We start from the raw sequence: 17,295 nt of genomic DNA, 5'->3' as shown, positions 1-17,295 counted from the left end.
TTAAATCATACAATAGTTATAAAGTGCAGGGCCTAGGACAGTTTTTGGAGTTATTATCACTCTCAGGAGATTTCCTGTCTCACAATCAGCTCTTGAAAGGCTCAACTTGTTGTAAAGGCAACAGGTCTGTATGTGCAACAATGTAATATTTATGACCGTTTGATGTGCAAGAATGTCCATTATGGAATGGTAAATGAAACTCAAATATAAAAGCTGATAAAAACTTTGAGTTACAGACCTTCTTCTTATCATTATTTTTTGGTCTTCAACCTGCACATGTTACATGTTAGTAAGCTCATAATACTGTAATTAGTTTGACAGTCGTTAAACCACTTCATCAGGTGATGACCTCCATCTTGGACTGGTGTGAAACAGCGAAAGTGAGAATTAGTACCAAGTGTGAGGCCATGCTTCAGGAAAAAAGCAGGAAAAAAGTGGAGTTCCCACTCCAGGTCGGGAATGAGTGGTTGCCCCCAGGTGGAGGAGTTTAACTGTTTCACAAGTGAGGGGAGAGTGCCGGACGGATTGGTGCTTCATTGACACTGTTCTGTGTTCCTGCACCTTGAAAAGAGCCAACTGAGGTGATTCTGGCATCTAATCAGGATGCCTTCTGGGCTTGGGTGAGATGTTTTGGGTGTGTCCTACCAGAATGGGGCCCCAGGATTGAATCATTCAGCTGTTCCGGGAACACCTTGATCCAACGGCCAAGGTGGAGGAGGCTTAACTTTTCTAGAAGTGTTAGAAGATGGATGGAAAGCCACCTAGCTACACTGAAAGCTAAGCACTGAGTCACTTCAAAAAAAGCAGAGTGATTAACTCCCACACAGCCAAAGTCTTCAAACAGGCACACAAGCAGAGCAAAATGAACACAGCTAGACCTCTGCCTGCTGTCTGCTCCTCGAGCTATGGGTTTTGTTGTGTGCCGTGCCATGCCATGCCATGCCGTGCTGTGCCTCACCCAGTGTTTGTATGTGACGTGATGCGTGGCCGAGCGCCGGTCGAGGGGAGCCATAGGTGATTCTTTCCCTGCCGCTGCCCTTTCCCTGCCTCCACCCAATGGAACACGTGAGATAGTCAGCTAGGCGGACAGGAAAAGGAGGGTCAGGAAGGAGAAGACATGCAATCCTAGACAGCATCCCCCTGTGAGCCCCACTATATTATCTTTCCTCTGTATTTATTTTTACAACCTGAGAAGTACCCCTCCAGCACACATTTCAAACCTCTCCTTCCTTCCTTTGTCTCCTCTACTGACTTTTCCCTGATGCATTTGTGACCGTTGCTGATCATTTCAACCTCTCTTGCCTATGTACACACATCTGTGTGTGTAGGGGTGAGTGATGGATTCCTCAATGTTAATCTTCCATATAGGCACACACAATCCAGATACTGACCCCTAATCTTTGACCCTATTTAGTGAGGGGATTCAGCATTTCTGATTTGCTGTGGTGCACATTTTACTGAAGTGATCACAGTTATCCTGTGATGGAATATTTTTATCCTGATGGGAATCGTCTCATCCAGGTTTACAGTGTCCTCGCGTTACTGATTGCTTTTCAAAGTAGGAAAATGATGGGAATCATGTGCTATGGCCTTTGAGGTCACCAGGTCTTCGATTTATTTTAATTTGTCCCTTGCTGTGCTTTCATTCATCCACTCTGCAGATCCCGCCTTCCCCCCTTCCCTGGTCCTTCTGGTCACTCTCTTTTCTCCTCTCTGCTATTCACAGCTCCCAACCCCCCTTTGTGCCTTGTGACTGCAACCACCCCTCCCTTCTTGCTTTTCCACACACATACAAACACACACACACACACACACATGCACACACACGTAAGCTGAAATAGAAGAAGATATTCATTCACCGAGGCATGCACATGAGTGCGATGGTCGAAGAAGTAGGAAATATTCATGCACATGTCCACATCTACACTCACACACTCACTTAAAAACACACACGCACTCCTCATGTGATGTGTACGGTGCGCCACGGGGTCCAGATGAGTGGAATCTCAGTGTTGGCTCTCGCTACACTGAGCGCCACAGGGGGTCTTTATCGTCGCGAAAATCAACAAAGCTGCAGTCACGAAGTGCCGCCTTGATCCCACTCGCACACAATCAGGAACACCATGCACACCAGCGACGGACAAACAAAAAAATAAAAAGGAAAAAAAGAATAATCCGAAACACAGAAAAACAAAAAAACAAAAAACACGCTCACACGCACGAAAAAAGTGACATAGCTCTGAAATCCCCCCAAACATTCTCATATTGTCATGTGAAAAAAGAAGAGCACAGCAGGGCAGTGTTTTCTTTAAAGTGCACACACTCCACAAGCACCTTCATAATGTCACAGCCCAAAAAAGAAAATCATTAAAAAAAATTAGGAATAAAAAACCCACAAAAAAAACCCCACGGGTAAGTCCCTTAACTACTTAATCCCTTCTTTAAATGCTTGCGTGATCTGCCATGTCTGTGATTTCACAGACGGACAGAGGCAGAAGCACGATGAAGTGCCAGATTAGCAGATAGCCGAGAGAAAGCATTTGTTAGATTGAAAGAGCGAGAGAGAGAATTGGAAAGCGAAAGCGTTTTGAAGGATACAGGTACACTTGCCTTTGTTTTTTTCCTCTAAATCCACCGCCCTTCATCATAACACTTGATTAAATCTAATCCTAATGCCTCTAATCCCCTGGACACCCCCCCCCCCCCCCCCCCCAGCCCACCCTCCAAAAAATGCTTAAGTGCCTTGTACCCCAAAATGACATTTCTAGCATGACATCTCTTTCACTATTCCCTATTTCTGCCCCTTTATGTATGTGCATGTGGGTTATATATTACCTTCCAAAATTACACAACAGGGTACGTGGCTTTCAAGTACCGAGGATTAGTGGAAAATAAACTGTTTAGTCTGTCTGTCTGTGAATATCTGCAGTGGCCTGCTACAAATCTCTGTTTCTGTGCACTGTGAGCAACCTGCACGCTGCACCAAAAGTGTTGGCCTTACTTGACAAATATAAAAATAGGAAAAAAACATGATTTTTTTTTTCTTTCTTGGGTCAGATTTTGGCTAAGATGATATGGAATGGTATTAGTGTCTGTCTAAGTACTATGAAATTGCAGTACGACAGCTAAAGTTATATTTAAGGTTTAAGAAGACCAAAACAAGCTCGTCTAAGCCTTTTGAAGAGTCTGTTGTCTGCTGCTTAAGAGACAGATTACATTCTAGGTTTCCTAAAAACTAAATTTCAAAATACATGAAAAAGGTATGTTTTTTGTGTTAATTATTGTGGAACGTAAAAATCAGAGTAATCTAGTGATCGTTAAAACGTGTTCAAAATTTAAAACTGACGATCATTCATCTCATAAATTACGACTGTTGCATCAATATCAAAATTTGCAGTATTTCACGGCGCTATTATGTGTGACAGCAGACGGAGGTACATACTGCTGTGTATGTGTGTTCAGTGCATGGGGCTTTTTTGTGTGTTAGTAGCTGCATGCCTGTTGGGCCAGTTTTGGTCACGGAAAGCATGCTTGGGTGTGTGAATGAACATGAGGGGGTATGCTGTGTCCATGTGTGCGTATCTGATGTCTGCATATGTGTACGTGCGCAACATGAAGGGTCTGTGTTCGTGGCAGTGACCCACTTCTGGTGTTTTGACGAGCCAGATGGGTCACGGCAGCTGTAGCTTAGGAAGCAGAGTTGGCCTAGGGAGATGAGCAGGAAGAGAGGGAGGGAAAGGACAGTTGTTTGGGAGGAGGAAGAAAGAGGCAAGGACAAAGTGGAAGGAAAACTGGAGTAAAATGTCAGGAAAAGGAATGCCGGAGTGGCTGTAAAAGGAGAAAGGATTTGTGAAATATTTGACAATATATGCAGTGAAAAAGTAAAATTATTAACAAGATAGAAGAAAGGAGAAGACGGGGGTTTTTCCTTCCCACTGTCGCCATGTGCTTGCTCGTCGGGGTCACATGATTGTGCTAATGTAAGATTTTTTACCTTACAATATAAAACACCTTAAAGCCACTATTTTTGTGATTTGGTGCCATATAAATAAAACTGAATTGAATTGAATTTATGTTTCTGCTGTCTGCATGATTACAATGACAACTGCACAGAAACACACGCATGCAGACAGTCAAAAAGTCATCACGTACATTAATTATGCTTCTTGTCCTGGAAAGACACTAACCACACACACAAAACGACCCCCACCCTGTTGTTTCCACTGGAACCCCAGCCCAACTAAGTGTTGCACATCAGGGGAGAAGTAATAGCACCATGTTTAATTGATGGAATATAGAGGAATTCTGGTGATAACAGGGACTGTAAACGTGTTGCAAGTCACATAATACAGGCTACAGTTTTCATACCTAATAGTTGTGGAGACAACCCGTACATTCAGTTAAAGTATAAGTGATCAGTCAGTAGTTACTGACTGAGGACTGAGACAGACACACAAACACTTACATAGCTACAGCTTTGCCAATGCACCCTGAGGCAGTAATGCATGGTTTGCATAATTTTGAACGTTATGTAGGCTGACTAACAATCTCTCTCAGAGCAGATATGTATTAAACATACATATAAAACACAGGGTTCATTGCCTGAGTAATTAAACCAATGTGGTAGAAGTTTAAGAGCCTTATGTGGTCTGAAATCTAATGTTTTAAACCACTTTGGCAACAGTCCAGCATGCTAATGGAGTCAATCAAGGGACAGAATGAAAGGGAGATAAGAGCGAGAGAGAGAGGGAGCTGTGTTGTGTGCACTGGAGGACAAAGAGGTCTGGTGTGTAGAAGAGAAGCATCGGCTGCTGGCATGAAACATTCAAAGGGCAACACGACCTTTCTCCCCTTCCCCCTCACTCCCTCACTTTTCCCTTTCTTTTTCTGTCACTCCGCAGTTTTAATGTGTCGCCTTTCTTTCTTTCTCTCCTCCTGTCAGGTGTTTCTCCAGGCGTCTGTGCCCATGCCCCGCGTAGTAGTCATGTGCGAGCGTGTGGAGAGGTTAGGTTTGTTTTGTTTTTTTGCCATTTGAGCACTAAGTGAACGTGTCAGTGCCCAGGGCAAGGGGACTCCCCGCGGGCTTGAACTCAGTCACGGGAGCACACAACCCACTGGTGGTGCAGACATTCTGCCCTCAGGGTGTGTATAAATGTGTGTGTGTGTGCTTGTTAATGGCGAGTGATTGTGTAAGTTTCCTGTTGGCCTGTAAATGCTTATATGACTAAATTTGCCTTTGTATGTGCCGGCCTATCTCTGCATCCTTTGTGTATACCATGTACATGTTTGTGCTTGTATCAGGGTCGGTTTTAACGTGTCCGTTTGTTTTGTCAATGTCTGCCACCGCCTTTCATCTGCCTCCGTGCGTGCAGAATGTGTTTTAGGCTGTTTGAGCAGTGTGAGAAAGCGTCTGTGTGTGTGTTTGTGTACGTGTGTGTGTGTCTGAAACCATGGAGGAGGCACAATTCAGCCCTCAGGTCACTTAAACAGTGTGTATTGCCCCCTTGTTGTCTGTCTTCATGGCTACGTCATCATGGCTGGCATAAAGAACTCTCTCACCACACCCACCCTCCCACATGCACGCTCAAACGCACACAAATTTACATGCATAAGCATTTTCCAACAAAATATAAACCGTACTCTCTCTCTCACACACACACACACTTAGTAGTCTTTGCTGTATCTATGCCTGAAGGAACCACAAGGACATCTGCACAGTAAACACTAAACCCCCCTGAGTCTCAGTCCCAAATATTGCTCACAGTTGCACGCTCTAACTCTCCCCGGATCTCCCTGCCTCTCTCGCTCTAACAAATACACTCACAAATAGATAATAGGCCTGATTCTCCAGAGTGCATTCTGTGGCAATATAATGTAATAGGTTGTCATCTTGTGGAGCTTTTTCTCCATCCACCCGCACAATACACTCCCCCCCCTCTCTCTTTCTTTTCTGCCTTCTTTGTTTCTTTTTCCCCCCGTCAGCCTGTTTGTAGACCTTGATCAGGCCAAACATCCAACAATAGGAACTTTAAAATAACATTTAGTGAGCCCATTAGGAGCACTCCTTAGTCATTTCAAGCATCCAAAAGCACGGGGGATCGTGTGAAGCTAAGACGTGAACATACTTTGCTTAAAATATTTAGGAGTGGGAATTAACAAGTGTGTGTGTATAGCAATGTAATACTGCTAGATGGTGAATATTGCAAACATTATACCAACTATATGTCAGCTGATTTAAATTTCTGGATCAGCTTCAGTAGTAACAGTAGAGCCGTGCCCTCAGCCTTCAGGATTGCTGTGTTATTAATCGCTGAGCATAATGAGCGCATACAAAGTGATCTTCTAATTGTCTGTCTGTGTGTCGTGGCTGCTGAAAGACCGACTCCCGCTGTCTTGATGACATGAGGCAGATGCAATCTGCACCTTTACCTGATATGGATTGACAAGGTGCTAACACAGAGCAGGAGCACTCTGATAGGGGGGCACAGAAAGAGAAAGTTGATTGTGGCGGCTGCAGAGACAGAGAAACAGGGCCTATCTTGATTAACCTGTCACCTGTCAATCATTTGTCATGTGACAAGCACTTTGCCACGATGGTGTGTTTTCTTTCAATCATGCCGATTACCCTCGTATTCCCTTTGACTTCTGTCTTAACTGTAAAGAAGAAAGAAACACAAGGCACAGAGGAAGCAAGAGATAACAGGACTGGAGATCATTTAATTAAACCCTTCTCAGTGTCTTTCAGGACTTTGAAGCAATGGCTTCCATTCTTTTGATCTCTGTCCTATTGACTGTCTTTTCATGTTTAGTATCTTTGCATGTCTTTAGACGTGTTTGTAGATCATCTCAAAGGACAAGTAATGGAATTTCTAGACACTATTTGAAAGCTGTCTATAGTCATGTGAAGAAGACAGTTTTTGGCAGGACTCTGTACAGTCCTGCTAAAAACTAAGCACACTTTTAAGCTTGTAGAAGCTTCTTTATTGGCAAAAACTTTTTTATCAGCCTCTCACATTCTTCTTTAAAATGCAGCTTTAGTTCAATGAGGTTTCTGCATATTTGTTGATGCACAGCTCTCTTAAGGTCCTACAAAGGTATTTTAATCAGGTTGATGCCTGGACTATGGGCCATTGCAACATCTTGATTCTTTTCTTTTTCAGTCATTTTGCTGTAGATTTTTTGCCGTGCTTGGGATATTTGTCTTGATGCATCACCCAGTTTCAGGCCAGTCTTTAGCTCTTGGACAGATGGCATCATATTTGACTCTAAAATACTTTGGTCTACATAGGAGTTCGTGGTTGCATCAATGACTGCAAGGTTTCGAGGTCCTGTGGCTGCAAAACAAGCCCAAATCATCATCCCTCCACCTCTTAACAGTTGGTGTGAGGCCATCCCTGCTGATGCATCCAACTCTGCGGTGGTTGGATGCATCAGCAGGGATGATGAGACAGAGTACCGGGCTGTGGTCGACTCCTTTGTCACGTGGTGTGAGCAGAATCATCTGCAGCTCAACGTGGCAAAGACCAAGGAACTGATCGTGGACTTCAGGAAGACCAGGAAACACTTGACCCCTGTTTCAATACAGGGGGTCAGTGTTGACATTGTGGAGGACTATAAATACCTTGGAGTACACATTGACAATAAACTGGACTGGGCTAAAAACACCACAGCACTTTACAGGAAGGGCCAGAGTCGTCTCTATTTTTTGAGGCGACTGAGGTCCTTCAACATCTGCCAGAAAATGCTGAGGATTTTCTATGAGTCTGTTGTGGCCAGTGCGATCCTCTATGCTGTTGCATGCTGGGGGAGCAGGCTGAGGGTCGCAGATGCCAACAGACTTAATAAACTGATCCGTAAGGCCAGCAATGTTGTGGGGATGGAGCTGGACTCCCTCAAGGTGGTGTCGGAGAGGCGGATGCTGTCCAAGATAAAGACAATGTTGGATAACACCTCCCACCCACTCCATGACATGTTGGTCAGTCACAGGAGCTCGTTCAGCGAGAGACTGAGATTACCGAAAAGCACCACTGAATGACACAGGAAATCATTCCTGCCTGTGGCCATCTCCCTGTACAACGCATCCACTTAACACACTGTTTGCTGCTACAGCTACACACGTTTCTTTTCCAACTATTTATTTATAAGTGACTTATGTATGTATGTATGTATGTATATATATGTATATATTGTACTATTCTTAGTTAGCGTATTGTCTGTCTTGTCTTAATGTTGGTTTAAAATGGAGCACTGTAACAAAAAATAATTTCCCCCAGGGATCAATAAAGTATTCTGATTCTGATTCTGATATTTTATGAACACCTTTGTGAACTTTAACATTTAACTTGCTAACTGAGGTCTGTAGAGTCTGCAGTGTAGCTCTTTGTTTTTGCAATTTCTATGAGCATTCCAGGGTCTGATCTTGGGGAGAATTCGCTGTGGTGTTCACAACTAAGAAGATTGCAGGATTATGTTAACAAACACCCGAATACACCAGAGCAACAAATTACCAAAACCTCTGCTTCTACAGAGGTCCTCACACTTGCTTCTATGTACCCTCTTTATTCCTGTGCAAGAATTAAGGTTGTACTTAATGTTTCACACAACCTTATAGAGCTCAGTGAAAGCTCTCTTTATCACATGCTCAAATGTTATTCTCAAAGTAAATTAGTGTGTATTTATTATGGAAATAATGTATATGATGAATTTATATATATATATATATATATATATATATATATATATATATATATATATATATATATATATATATACGGACAGACAGATGGACAAAATGGTGGTGGCTAACCAACCGGACATAGTGGTGGTAGACAAACAGAAGAAGGCGGCCGTAGTGATCGATGTAGCGGTTCCGAATGACAGCAATATTGACCTCGGGACTTCCAGGTTGTACTCAGCACAGATGTTCCTGTACACTATGCCGGCCACTTGGTTATGGCGTTCCATGTATGCCTTGCCTGCTAGCATCTTGCACCCTGCTGTTATGTGCTGGATTGTCTCTGGGGCATCTTTACACAGCCTGCACCTGGGGTCTTGCCTGGTGTGATAGACCCCAGCCTCTATGGATCTTGTGCTCAGAGCTTGTTCTTGTGCTGCCATGATTAGTGCCTCTGTGCTGTCTTTCAGTCCAGCTTTGTCCAGCCACTGGTAGGATTTCTGGATATCAGCCACCTCCTCTATCTGCCGGTGGTACATACCGTGCAGGGGCCTGTCCTTCCATGATGGTTCCTCGTCTCCCTCCTCTTTCTTGGGTTTCTGCTGCCTGAGGTATTCACTGAGCACTCGGTCAGTTGGGGCCATCTTCCCAATGTATTCTTGGATGTTCCTTGTCTCATCCTGGACTGTGGTGCTGACACTCACCAGTCCCCGGCCCCCTTCCTTCCGCTTATCGTACAGCCTCAGGGTGCTGGACTTGGGGTGAAACCCTCCATGCATGGTAAGGAGCTTTCTTGTCTTTATGTCAGTGGTTTCTATCTCCTCCTTTGGCCAGCCTATTACCCCAGCAGGGTACCTGATCACGGGCAGGGCGTACGTGTTGATGGCCCGGATCTTGTTCTTACCATTCAGCTGACTCCTCAGGACTTGCCTGACCCTCTGCAGGTACTTGGTGGTTGCAGCCTTTCTATATATATATATATATATATATAAAATATAAAAAACCACCATCTATTTTGCAAGGAGTTGTAATAAATAATATTATTAAAAATAAAATAAATAATACTAAAGGTTTGCTTGCCTGCAGTCATACTTTAACATAATTTTTCAAAATACACACAACCAGTGAAAATATATTGTTTCAAATGTCCTGTTTCACCCCTTAAATGTTTATTACTTTACTTTTTTCTCCTTTCCTCTGTCATGCTCTGGAAAGGAGGAGTTGAATAAAATGAGTCTGAAATAAAATAACCAGTGCCATGTACTACCATGGATTGTGGGTCTTGTGTTAAAATTGGGGAAAGGTCACTGGGTTCTTAAAACAAATGGGTTAGTTCACTTGTGAAGCAAGAATCTCCACAGTAATCCCTGTGAACGATAGATGTCTAAATGTGTCATTGCAATCACAAAACCACTAAAATATCACAAATAAATGTGAACACCAAATTTCATGGTCATTACTTCTAGATAGTGAAAGTACTCTCGAACTAATAGATCGTCAAATGGGTAAAAGCAATTACTTAACCTTTGAGACTTGACCAAAATAATCTGTTTTGTACGCTGTTGTACTCTCAAGCATACCAGCTTTGTCTGCAAGTTTATTTCATCTTGTTTACATCATGTAGCAATTTATTTGGAGCTTTCTGACATGGGAGCTGACAGCATGCCATCCAAATATCTGTTGCCTCGCTGTAACATGTCATCATGAAGATGAAAGCTCTAGGGATACAATCTTATCCCTCATAAGCCTGAAAAAAGCTTGGAGAGAGTACATTGACATGTACAGAGAAAGCAGGAATTATTTAGGAGAGAGGACAGACATCGGTGAAGACAAAATCTGAAGGAGGGATCAGAGTATCTGTGCATCCACAACTTTGAACTGCTGACAGATAGAGTAAAAATACATTTTTGATACAGTGGTTAAAGCAGATTGTGATCAATAACAGGACCTGCAGTTCACAGTCTGAATGTGTTAGCTATCTTTAGTCTCCCCATACATGATTTAACCCATTAAAATCATATTCTAAACTCATCCTTAGTTTGATATCAGACAAAAAATGATAGATTGTCAATTTATTTGCATAATATATGCTATATACAGGGTGTATCAAAAAGAATCATCTGGTTTCAAAGTGGTTTAATCTCGCAGTTGTTAACGATTGACATGGGTAGAAAGAGGAGATTCATGAGTTTCAGTGGTTCCTGGTAGTTTCAGTGACAGTAGACACGCCCCAAGAACTATAGGATTAGTTTGACTCTCGGTATGGACATTAAGTACTTATGATCAGAGCAGAGCAGGCTGTACCTGCTGCGGAGACTCAGGTCGTTTGGAGTGGAGGGCCCACTCCTGAAGAAATTCTATGACTCTGTTGTGGCTTCTGCTATCTTTTATGGCGTGGTCTGCTGGGGCGGCAGCATCTCTGCTGGGGACAGGAAGAGACTGAACAGGGTGATCCGAAGGGCCAGCTCTGTTCTAGGATGCCCTCTGGACCCAGTGGAGGTGGTGAGTGACAGGAGAACGGCGGCTAAGCTGTCATCCCTGATGGACAACATCTCCCACCCCATGCAGCAGACTGTGACAGCACTGAGCAGCTCCTTCAGTGGGAGACTGCGGCACCCACGGTGTGGGACGGAGAGATTTCGCAGGTCTTTCCTCCCCACTGCTGTCAGACTCCATAATAAAGACTTTAACTGATCAAGCACACACATCCATACATATGCAATAATACTAAGTGCAATAATCCTTTCTGTCATCGTTGTATTTTTACTCAGTTGTATAGAGTATTTGTATTTGTATTCTATTTTTATCTTATTGTATATTTATTTTATTTTATTCTACTGTATATAGTATTTTATTTTATTCTATTCTGTACAGTTGTGTACTGTATTTATTCTTATTGTATTCTAATTTTTGCCTCATAACTTTTGCACTGTCCACTTCCTGCTGTGACAAAACAAATTTCCCACGTGTGGGACTAATAAAGGTTATCTTATCTTATCTTATCTTATCTTATCAAAAGTTTTGTATGTAAATTTTATATTCAACCATATATTTTGAAATTTACGCCATCTTACATGTCCATTACTTTAAAAAGTGTAGTGTGAAGTAAAAACGACTTGTAGACTTATAAAACTTGACTTACAAAGCAAGAGGAAGCCAGTTCACCTTCACTTAAGAGAAGGACAGCCATCCATTTTCTTAATTGTTTATTCAATTCAGGGATGTGAAGGGGCAAACCCAGCTGTAACAGGGCAACTTTCTCCCATATCTGATATAATAATGATATACCTAAAGGGCAATTAAATAATGTGATCCTGCAGAATTTACTGTCCATTTAGTGTGAAAGTGATCAGTGATGCAGCTAGTTGTATCAACTGTTGTTACGTCCTTTGCTTTAAAATAAAAATTGTGGATTTTCTTCTTTTCTTTTAGACATGCCACCAAAGTGGTTTGGTTGTGCTTTCGTGCTGCTATCAATTAGATTCAAAGCACAATCAATTCTTCTGGTCACGTCTTTGTTTTTTAAGTTAGTGTTAATACTCTAAATAGATAACCACTTGTTTCAAATGAAGACTCAGCTATAGAGAGGTGCGGGTGTGAAAATGTTTTTCTAAATAGTTGCACTTCATTTAGTATTTTTAACACCTTGTTTGTTTTTGCCCTCAGATGGAGCGCACTGAGACGGTGTGCTGCTACTGCGGCGTAAGCTACCTCATCTTCCACGAGTTTCAGCAGCTCCGCACCGAGCTGACTCAGTTAGAAGCTGAGCTCCAGGACCTGAGAGAGACTGCCCAAAAAGAGAAGGCCCAGCGTGAAGCACTGGAGCTGGGCCGGTTGGAGTGGGAGAGGGCACTTCGGCTGGAGATGCAGAGACAAGCAGAAATCAGAGAGAGAAACACACGAGAAGAGCTAGAAGAGAGGAACCAAAATGCAGTGAGAGCTCTGAGAGTTGAGTTTGAAGCAGAATCTGAGAGTACAAGGAAAGAGGTGGAAAAGGAGCGTCGGAAAATATATAACGAAAAAGAGAGTCGAGTTAGAGGAGAGCTGGAGAGGAGGAGCGACGAGAGAGAGAAAGTTCTGCGTGACGCACTTCAAAAGGCCAATAAAAATTCAGACGAGCTGAGAAAAGAACTCCAACAGCTGGAAGAGAGGTGAGGTTTGGAGGTGTCTGTACTTCCCATCACTGGTGTGAAATGATCGCCGTTGCCAGGTTTCGTGTGGGCAATTATCCCGTGAGTCATGTTATTCACACAAAAACACAAAAACTCGACTCTCAGGCACATCAGCTACCCCGCAGGCCCACATGAATATGTACATCTTGAAATATAGTTTGCTCTGTAATTATAACTTCTGCAGTCATCTTCCACACCGTCATCATAGCCCAGTGCCTGTTTTGGGCGCTGTTACAATGTGAGGATAATGAGCCAAAAGGAAAGTGAGCTTTTTTTTAAAAAACTTGTGTTAAGTAAAAACATACCGCCTTTCACTTTGGATCAGCAAAGATGCAAGGGAGGGCAGAGGCTATTTCTGGATCAGGATGTGTGGAGGTGTTTGTTGGACAAAAGATATCCCTGCAGGTTTTGGAGCTTTGCAGTGTTGCTGCTTGACTGACAGCTTTTATCTAATTACCCTGTGAGCACTGATGAAATTTCTCCTTTTTTCTGTAGTAGAAGAAAAGCAGTTTGCTCTAAAGCATGCTCTACCAGTGCAAAATGCTTACAGGTGGCTGCCCAAGACCCTCAGTTTTAAAGAGGAAAGATGATATTCAGTACTCACTGTCATGCGTTGGCACTGAACACTCACACGGAAGGAAGTTGATAGACAGCTTTTTCCATTAAAACCAGCTTTCTCGGCCCATCATTTATTGCTGTGCCTCTACCCGCCTACACATGTACTGTATCAGCTGCATGCAACAGGCTCCGGCATGTTTCCAGAGGGCTGTTGACAGCTATTCTGGGAAATGTAAGTGCACACCAGTAGTGGAGTTGCTTATGCTGCTCATAAAATGTATAGCAGAGGGATCATAGTTTGCAATTATTATAAACACATACTGTATATTAGTTTTAGCTAGTATTAATCCCTAGTGCGTATGTGTGTGTGTGTGTGTCTGTGCTGCAGAATCATGAAGACGATGGTAAATTTGCTGTTGCCATTTAATTTTTTTTCCCACTTAGTATGCTCAAGTTCAGGAAAAGTTGACATCATGGAGTTAGGGAAAGTCGGTTTTTGTGTGTGTTTGCACTTATCCGTAATATGGTGCACACACACACTCACTCACACACAAACAAACAAACAGGTGGTTAAGACTCCTGCTGGCTTACTTACATCAGCCTTCACATTTTTGGTAATCAAATAGCAGGCGTCCGCGAACAAACAACCATCAAAGGCTTGCTTACGTTGCTGCGTTTATGGGGAATATGTAGGAAATGCATTTAATGTTGTGACTCATGAGAAAGCTACGAACAGCCCAAACTATTAGAAGTCTGTGCTGTTATAAAACAAAACAAAAAAAATTACACAGTTCTAAAGCAACTTGCCCTGCAAGTGACTGACACACACACCTGCACGTACACCTTGCAAACCACAAATTACCGGTTTACACCATTAAATTTGAGAGGATATTGTGGATCAACAGATTTAAAGGGTCGTTCATTAAAACACACGCTGACAATAAAAAAATTCTACATTAGCTCATTTGGAAGCCATTCAAATAAAGGCCCTCCCAGGAGTTTTCCCTTGATTGACATTTTTCTCTTTGTTGGCCTGTTTGGATGAGACATCTTGTACCTATTACTCCAGCATGAGTTTTGATGACTTCATGTAGTTCTTGGTAATAATGCTGTAGCGTTTCTCCACCAACCTTCTGCATGATCAGATGCAGAAAGTGGAAATGTGTGGTTGTTCTGCAAGAGCCTCTTTCGATCCAAGATCTACTTTTAAAGTCTCCCAGTATCTGTCAGCCCAAACCACTTTTTTCATGTGTACACAACACACAAGATAGTTCTTTAAATGAGAAAAGTGGAAACCTGTTTATCTCCTAGTCAGTAGGAGCTGACTGGAAGCCTTGGGCAAGCCATGAGGTGGCTTGGTCACAAGGTCACACACAGCACAAATAGGATGATCTATATTACTACAGTCACACCAGAGGAAATAGTGAGACAGCAGCCTGACGAAAGTCATTGTGACTGTGCGCAATGAATTTGCAAATTTGCTGCATTTGAAATGCTTGCATCAAAGGCGGGGGCAAGATTTGCGACCACTTTCAGTTAGTTGCCGTATTTAAAGTTAATCTGTCAAGATGGTGAAGTTGGCAATTACATGTAATCTGTGATAATACCCAGTTAACTGTGATAAATCCATGAAAGTTGCAAATCTGTTGCCGTCTACAACAGATTTTTAGATGGAAAGTCTGTAACATTAAACAGAAGTTTAAAATTGACTATATACATTCATTGTTCAGCCAGAATCTCATAGACCTGAAACAGAAAGTCCTCCACGAATAGTTGCTGCAGGACGGCAATTTAGGGCTGACTCCGACTGATTGCAGTGTCTCAGCTGTCTGTCAACAATCACCTTGAAAAGTTTCAATCGCAGGACCAATTGGACACAGCTACATGTGATCATTTGCAGAATAGAAAAAAAATGAGTACCATCACCTGGCAACCAAAGGTTTATCCTAGTAACAAGGAGGTTATCATGCTGTTTTTGCTGTAGTGTGACTGAACCACAAAGTGGTGTCAAGTTTATTTTCTGAAGGGGGATGGTTTTGTTCCTGAACTCTCCATTCAAAAAGGTGTTGCCCTAGATTTGATGGTATTGTCCTTTAGCAGCGTAAGAATATCTGTGTCAGCAGCAGAGATAACAAAATGGAAAAGTGATATTACTTTGGAAGCAATGCAACCTACAGTTTCACCAAATGACAAACAAACACACCTAGCTGGTCACAGTGTTGGATGAAAAGTCAGTAAAGCACTTATCAGATTCTGACTAAATGATGTCAGAGCTCTGCCTGCATGTGAAGAAAGTTTCTGAGATCACACCGTTCCAGCCTTCTTGACATCAGATGTAGCTTGCTTTTAAGCTTGTTGACTAAACCAATCACTGTGATTACATATTTATCATTGCCTTGCAGCTCTAAATTAAACTCCTTGAGCAGGTCATTGAGATCTGTCAGGAACACTAAATCCAAAAGCTACTGCTGAATATTCTACGTTTGGAAAGCTTCAGAAGATTTAGGATTTCAGGCAGTAATTTGGTGAATCTTGCCAGAAATTTAACTCTGCTTAGCCGCGTAATGCCTGTGTGCTGCAAAATAACCTTCTCTGGATGGCTCCTGGCCTGAATGGAATACATAATCTTTGCTACAACATCCATCATCTCTGTCATATTTAAAATGTTTACCCTAAAGTCTTTACTTGTGAATTATACAATGATAATTAGGGAAGTCTGGAAAACATTCACTTTGTTTATACAAAGAATTGAACCCACCAGTGCAACATGGCATCACTGATGGAGATTAGCTTAAACTGAAGAGAAAAACCACTCGGTGGATTTCTCCTCAGCATCCTTTGCCTTTCCCTCATTTGTTTGTAATACTTTCTCAAGATGGTTGTATGTCTTTGGAACCACGATTTCCCTTTTGTTGTCAAACTAACAGAAGAGCATGTTTATTCTACATTCTTTTAAACAGCTTTAACATCCTTGAAAGCCTTTTTGTCCGTTTGAAAAAATGTGACTGATACAATAAAATGTCATCATGTCAGCCTGACCCTTGGCAGTGGGTCAGGTAAAAACTGAGTGTTGCTTACAAAGCTTTCCATTCCTATACTTTTGGAGTGCATAGAGTTGTTTTGCACCTTTTAGAAATGCCAAACCTACTTTCCTTCCATTGCTATGCCAAGCTGGCATTGCATATAAAACATATGAGCTTTGAAAGTTTTACATTTATTTTTTTGGATTCCATATTTGTTTGCCTACTTAGTTACCTAAATAGTTGACTGTGGACATCAATCAACCTGTCAAATTTAACACCGTGAATGAACTAAAGTGTACACACAGAAAACCACTAATAACCTTTTATCTTGTAGCTCTGGGTGGAGTACACTGTTCATGAAATCTGAGAATCAATACCGTGTTTTTTGGACTATATGGCGCACTAGCCTCGTGGAGTAATCTGGGTCCATCCGCTTCAGGTCCCAAAGTCACTGCGACATCACTGAGAGTTAAAAACTGTCTAAATTATTTCATCTTTAACAAAATGATCAGCGTTGCTTTACCATGTGTAACAATTAAGTTTAACATCCAGGCATCCATGAAAACAGAATTTATTAAATTTCACAGAGTTAGAAGTTAGCAGGAAGTTAGCTCGCTAGTTTCCACCTAAACATGATATAGCATGTTCTGACTGAGAGATTTCTGAAACAAATTAAAATATACAGCTCTGCTATGACTTCCAACATAAATGAAGGCAGAAAACTAAACAGCAGTGACGTTTGTAGGGTTACTGAAGTTGCACTAGCTGTTAAATAAAGCGACCCACCTATGTTAGTATAACATAAACACAGTGAAGCTGGAGGATGAATGCTAACCTTTTTCCACTCGGGAGGGTTCCCGATGGTTAG

General features: G+C 42.2%; 1 protein-coding gene across 1 annotated transcript in view; it reads left to right on the top strand.

Moving 5' to 3' along the window:
- lekr1 (Leucine-, glutamate- and lysine-rich protein 1) overlaps positions 1 to 17,295 on the top strand; it is a 98,292-nt gene that overhangs the window by 22,537 nt on the left and 58,460 nt on the right. Inside the window, exon 3 of the mRNA XM_086261121.1 lies at positions 12,341 to 12,825. Within this exon, the coding sequence (XP_086117247.1) occupies positions 12,341 to 12,825 (485 nt within the window). The remainder of the gene's footprint in view (positions 1 to 12,340; positions 12,826 to 17,295) is intronic.

The sequence above is a fragment of the Aulonocara sp. 'chitande type north' Nkhata Bay genome, linkage group LG14 (genome assembly GCF_057382095.1).
Source record: "Aulonocara sp. 'chitande type north' Nkhata Bay isolate Kocher_YH1m ecotype deep benthic linkage group LG14, A_spYH_male_GT1.1, whole genome shotgun sequence".
Lineage (NCBI taxonomy): Eukaryota > Metazoa > Chordata > Actinopteri > Cichliformes > Cichlidae > Aulonocara > Aulonocara sp. 'chitande type north' Nkhata Bay.
The sequence above is the reverse complement of the archived record's forward strand: the minus strand, read 5'-3'. Positions and strand labels throughout refer to the sequence as shown.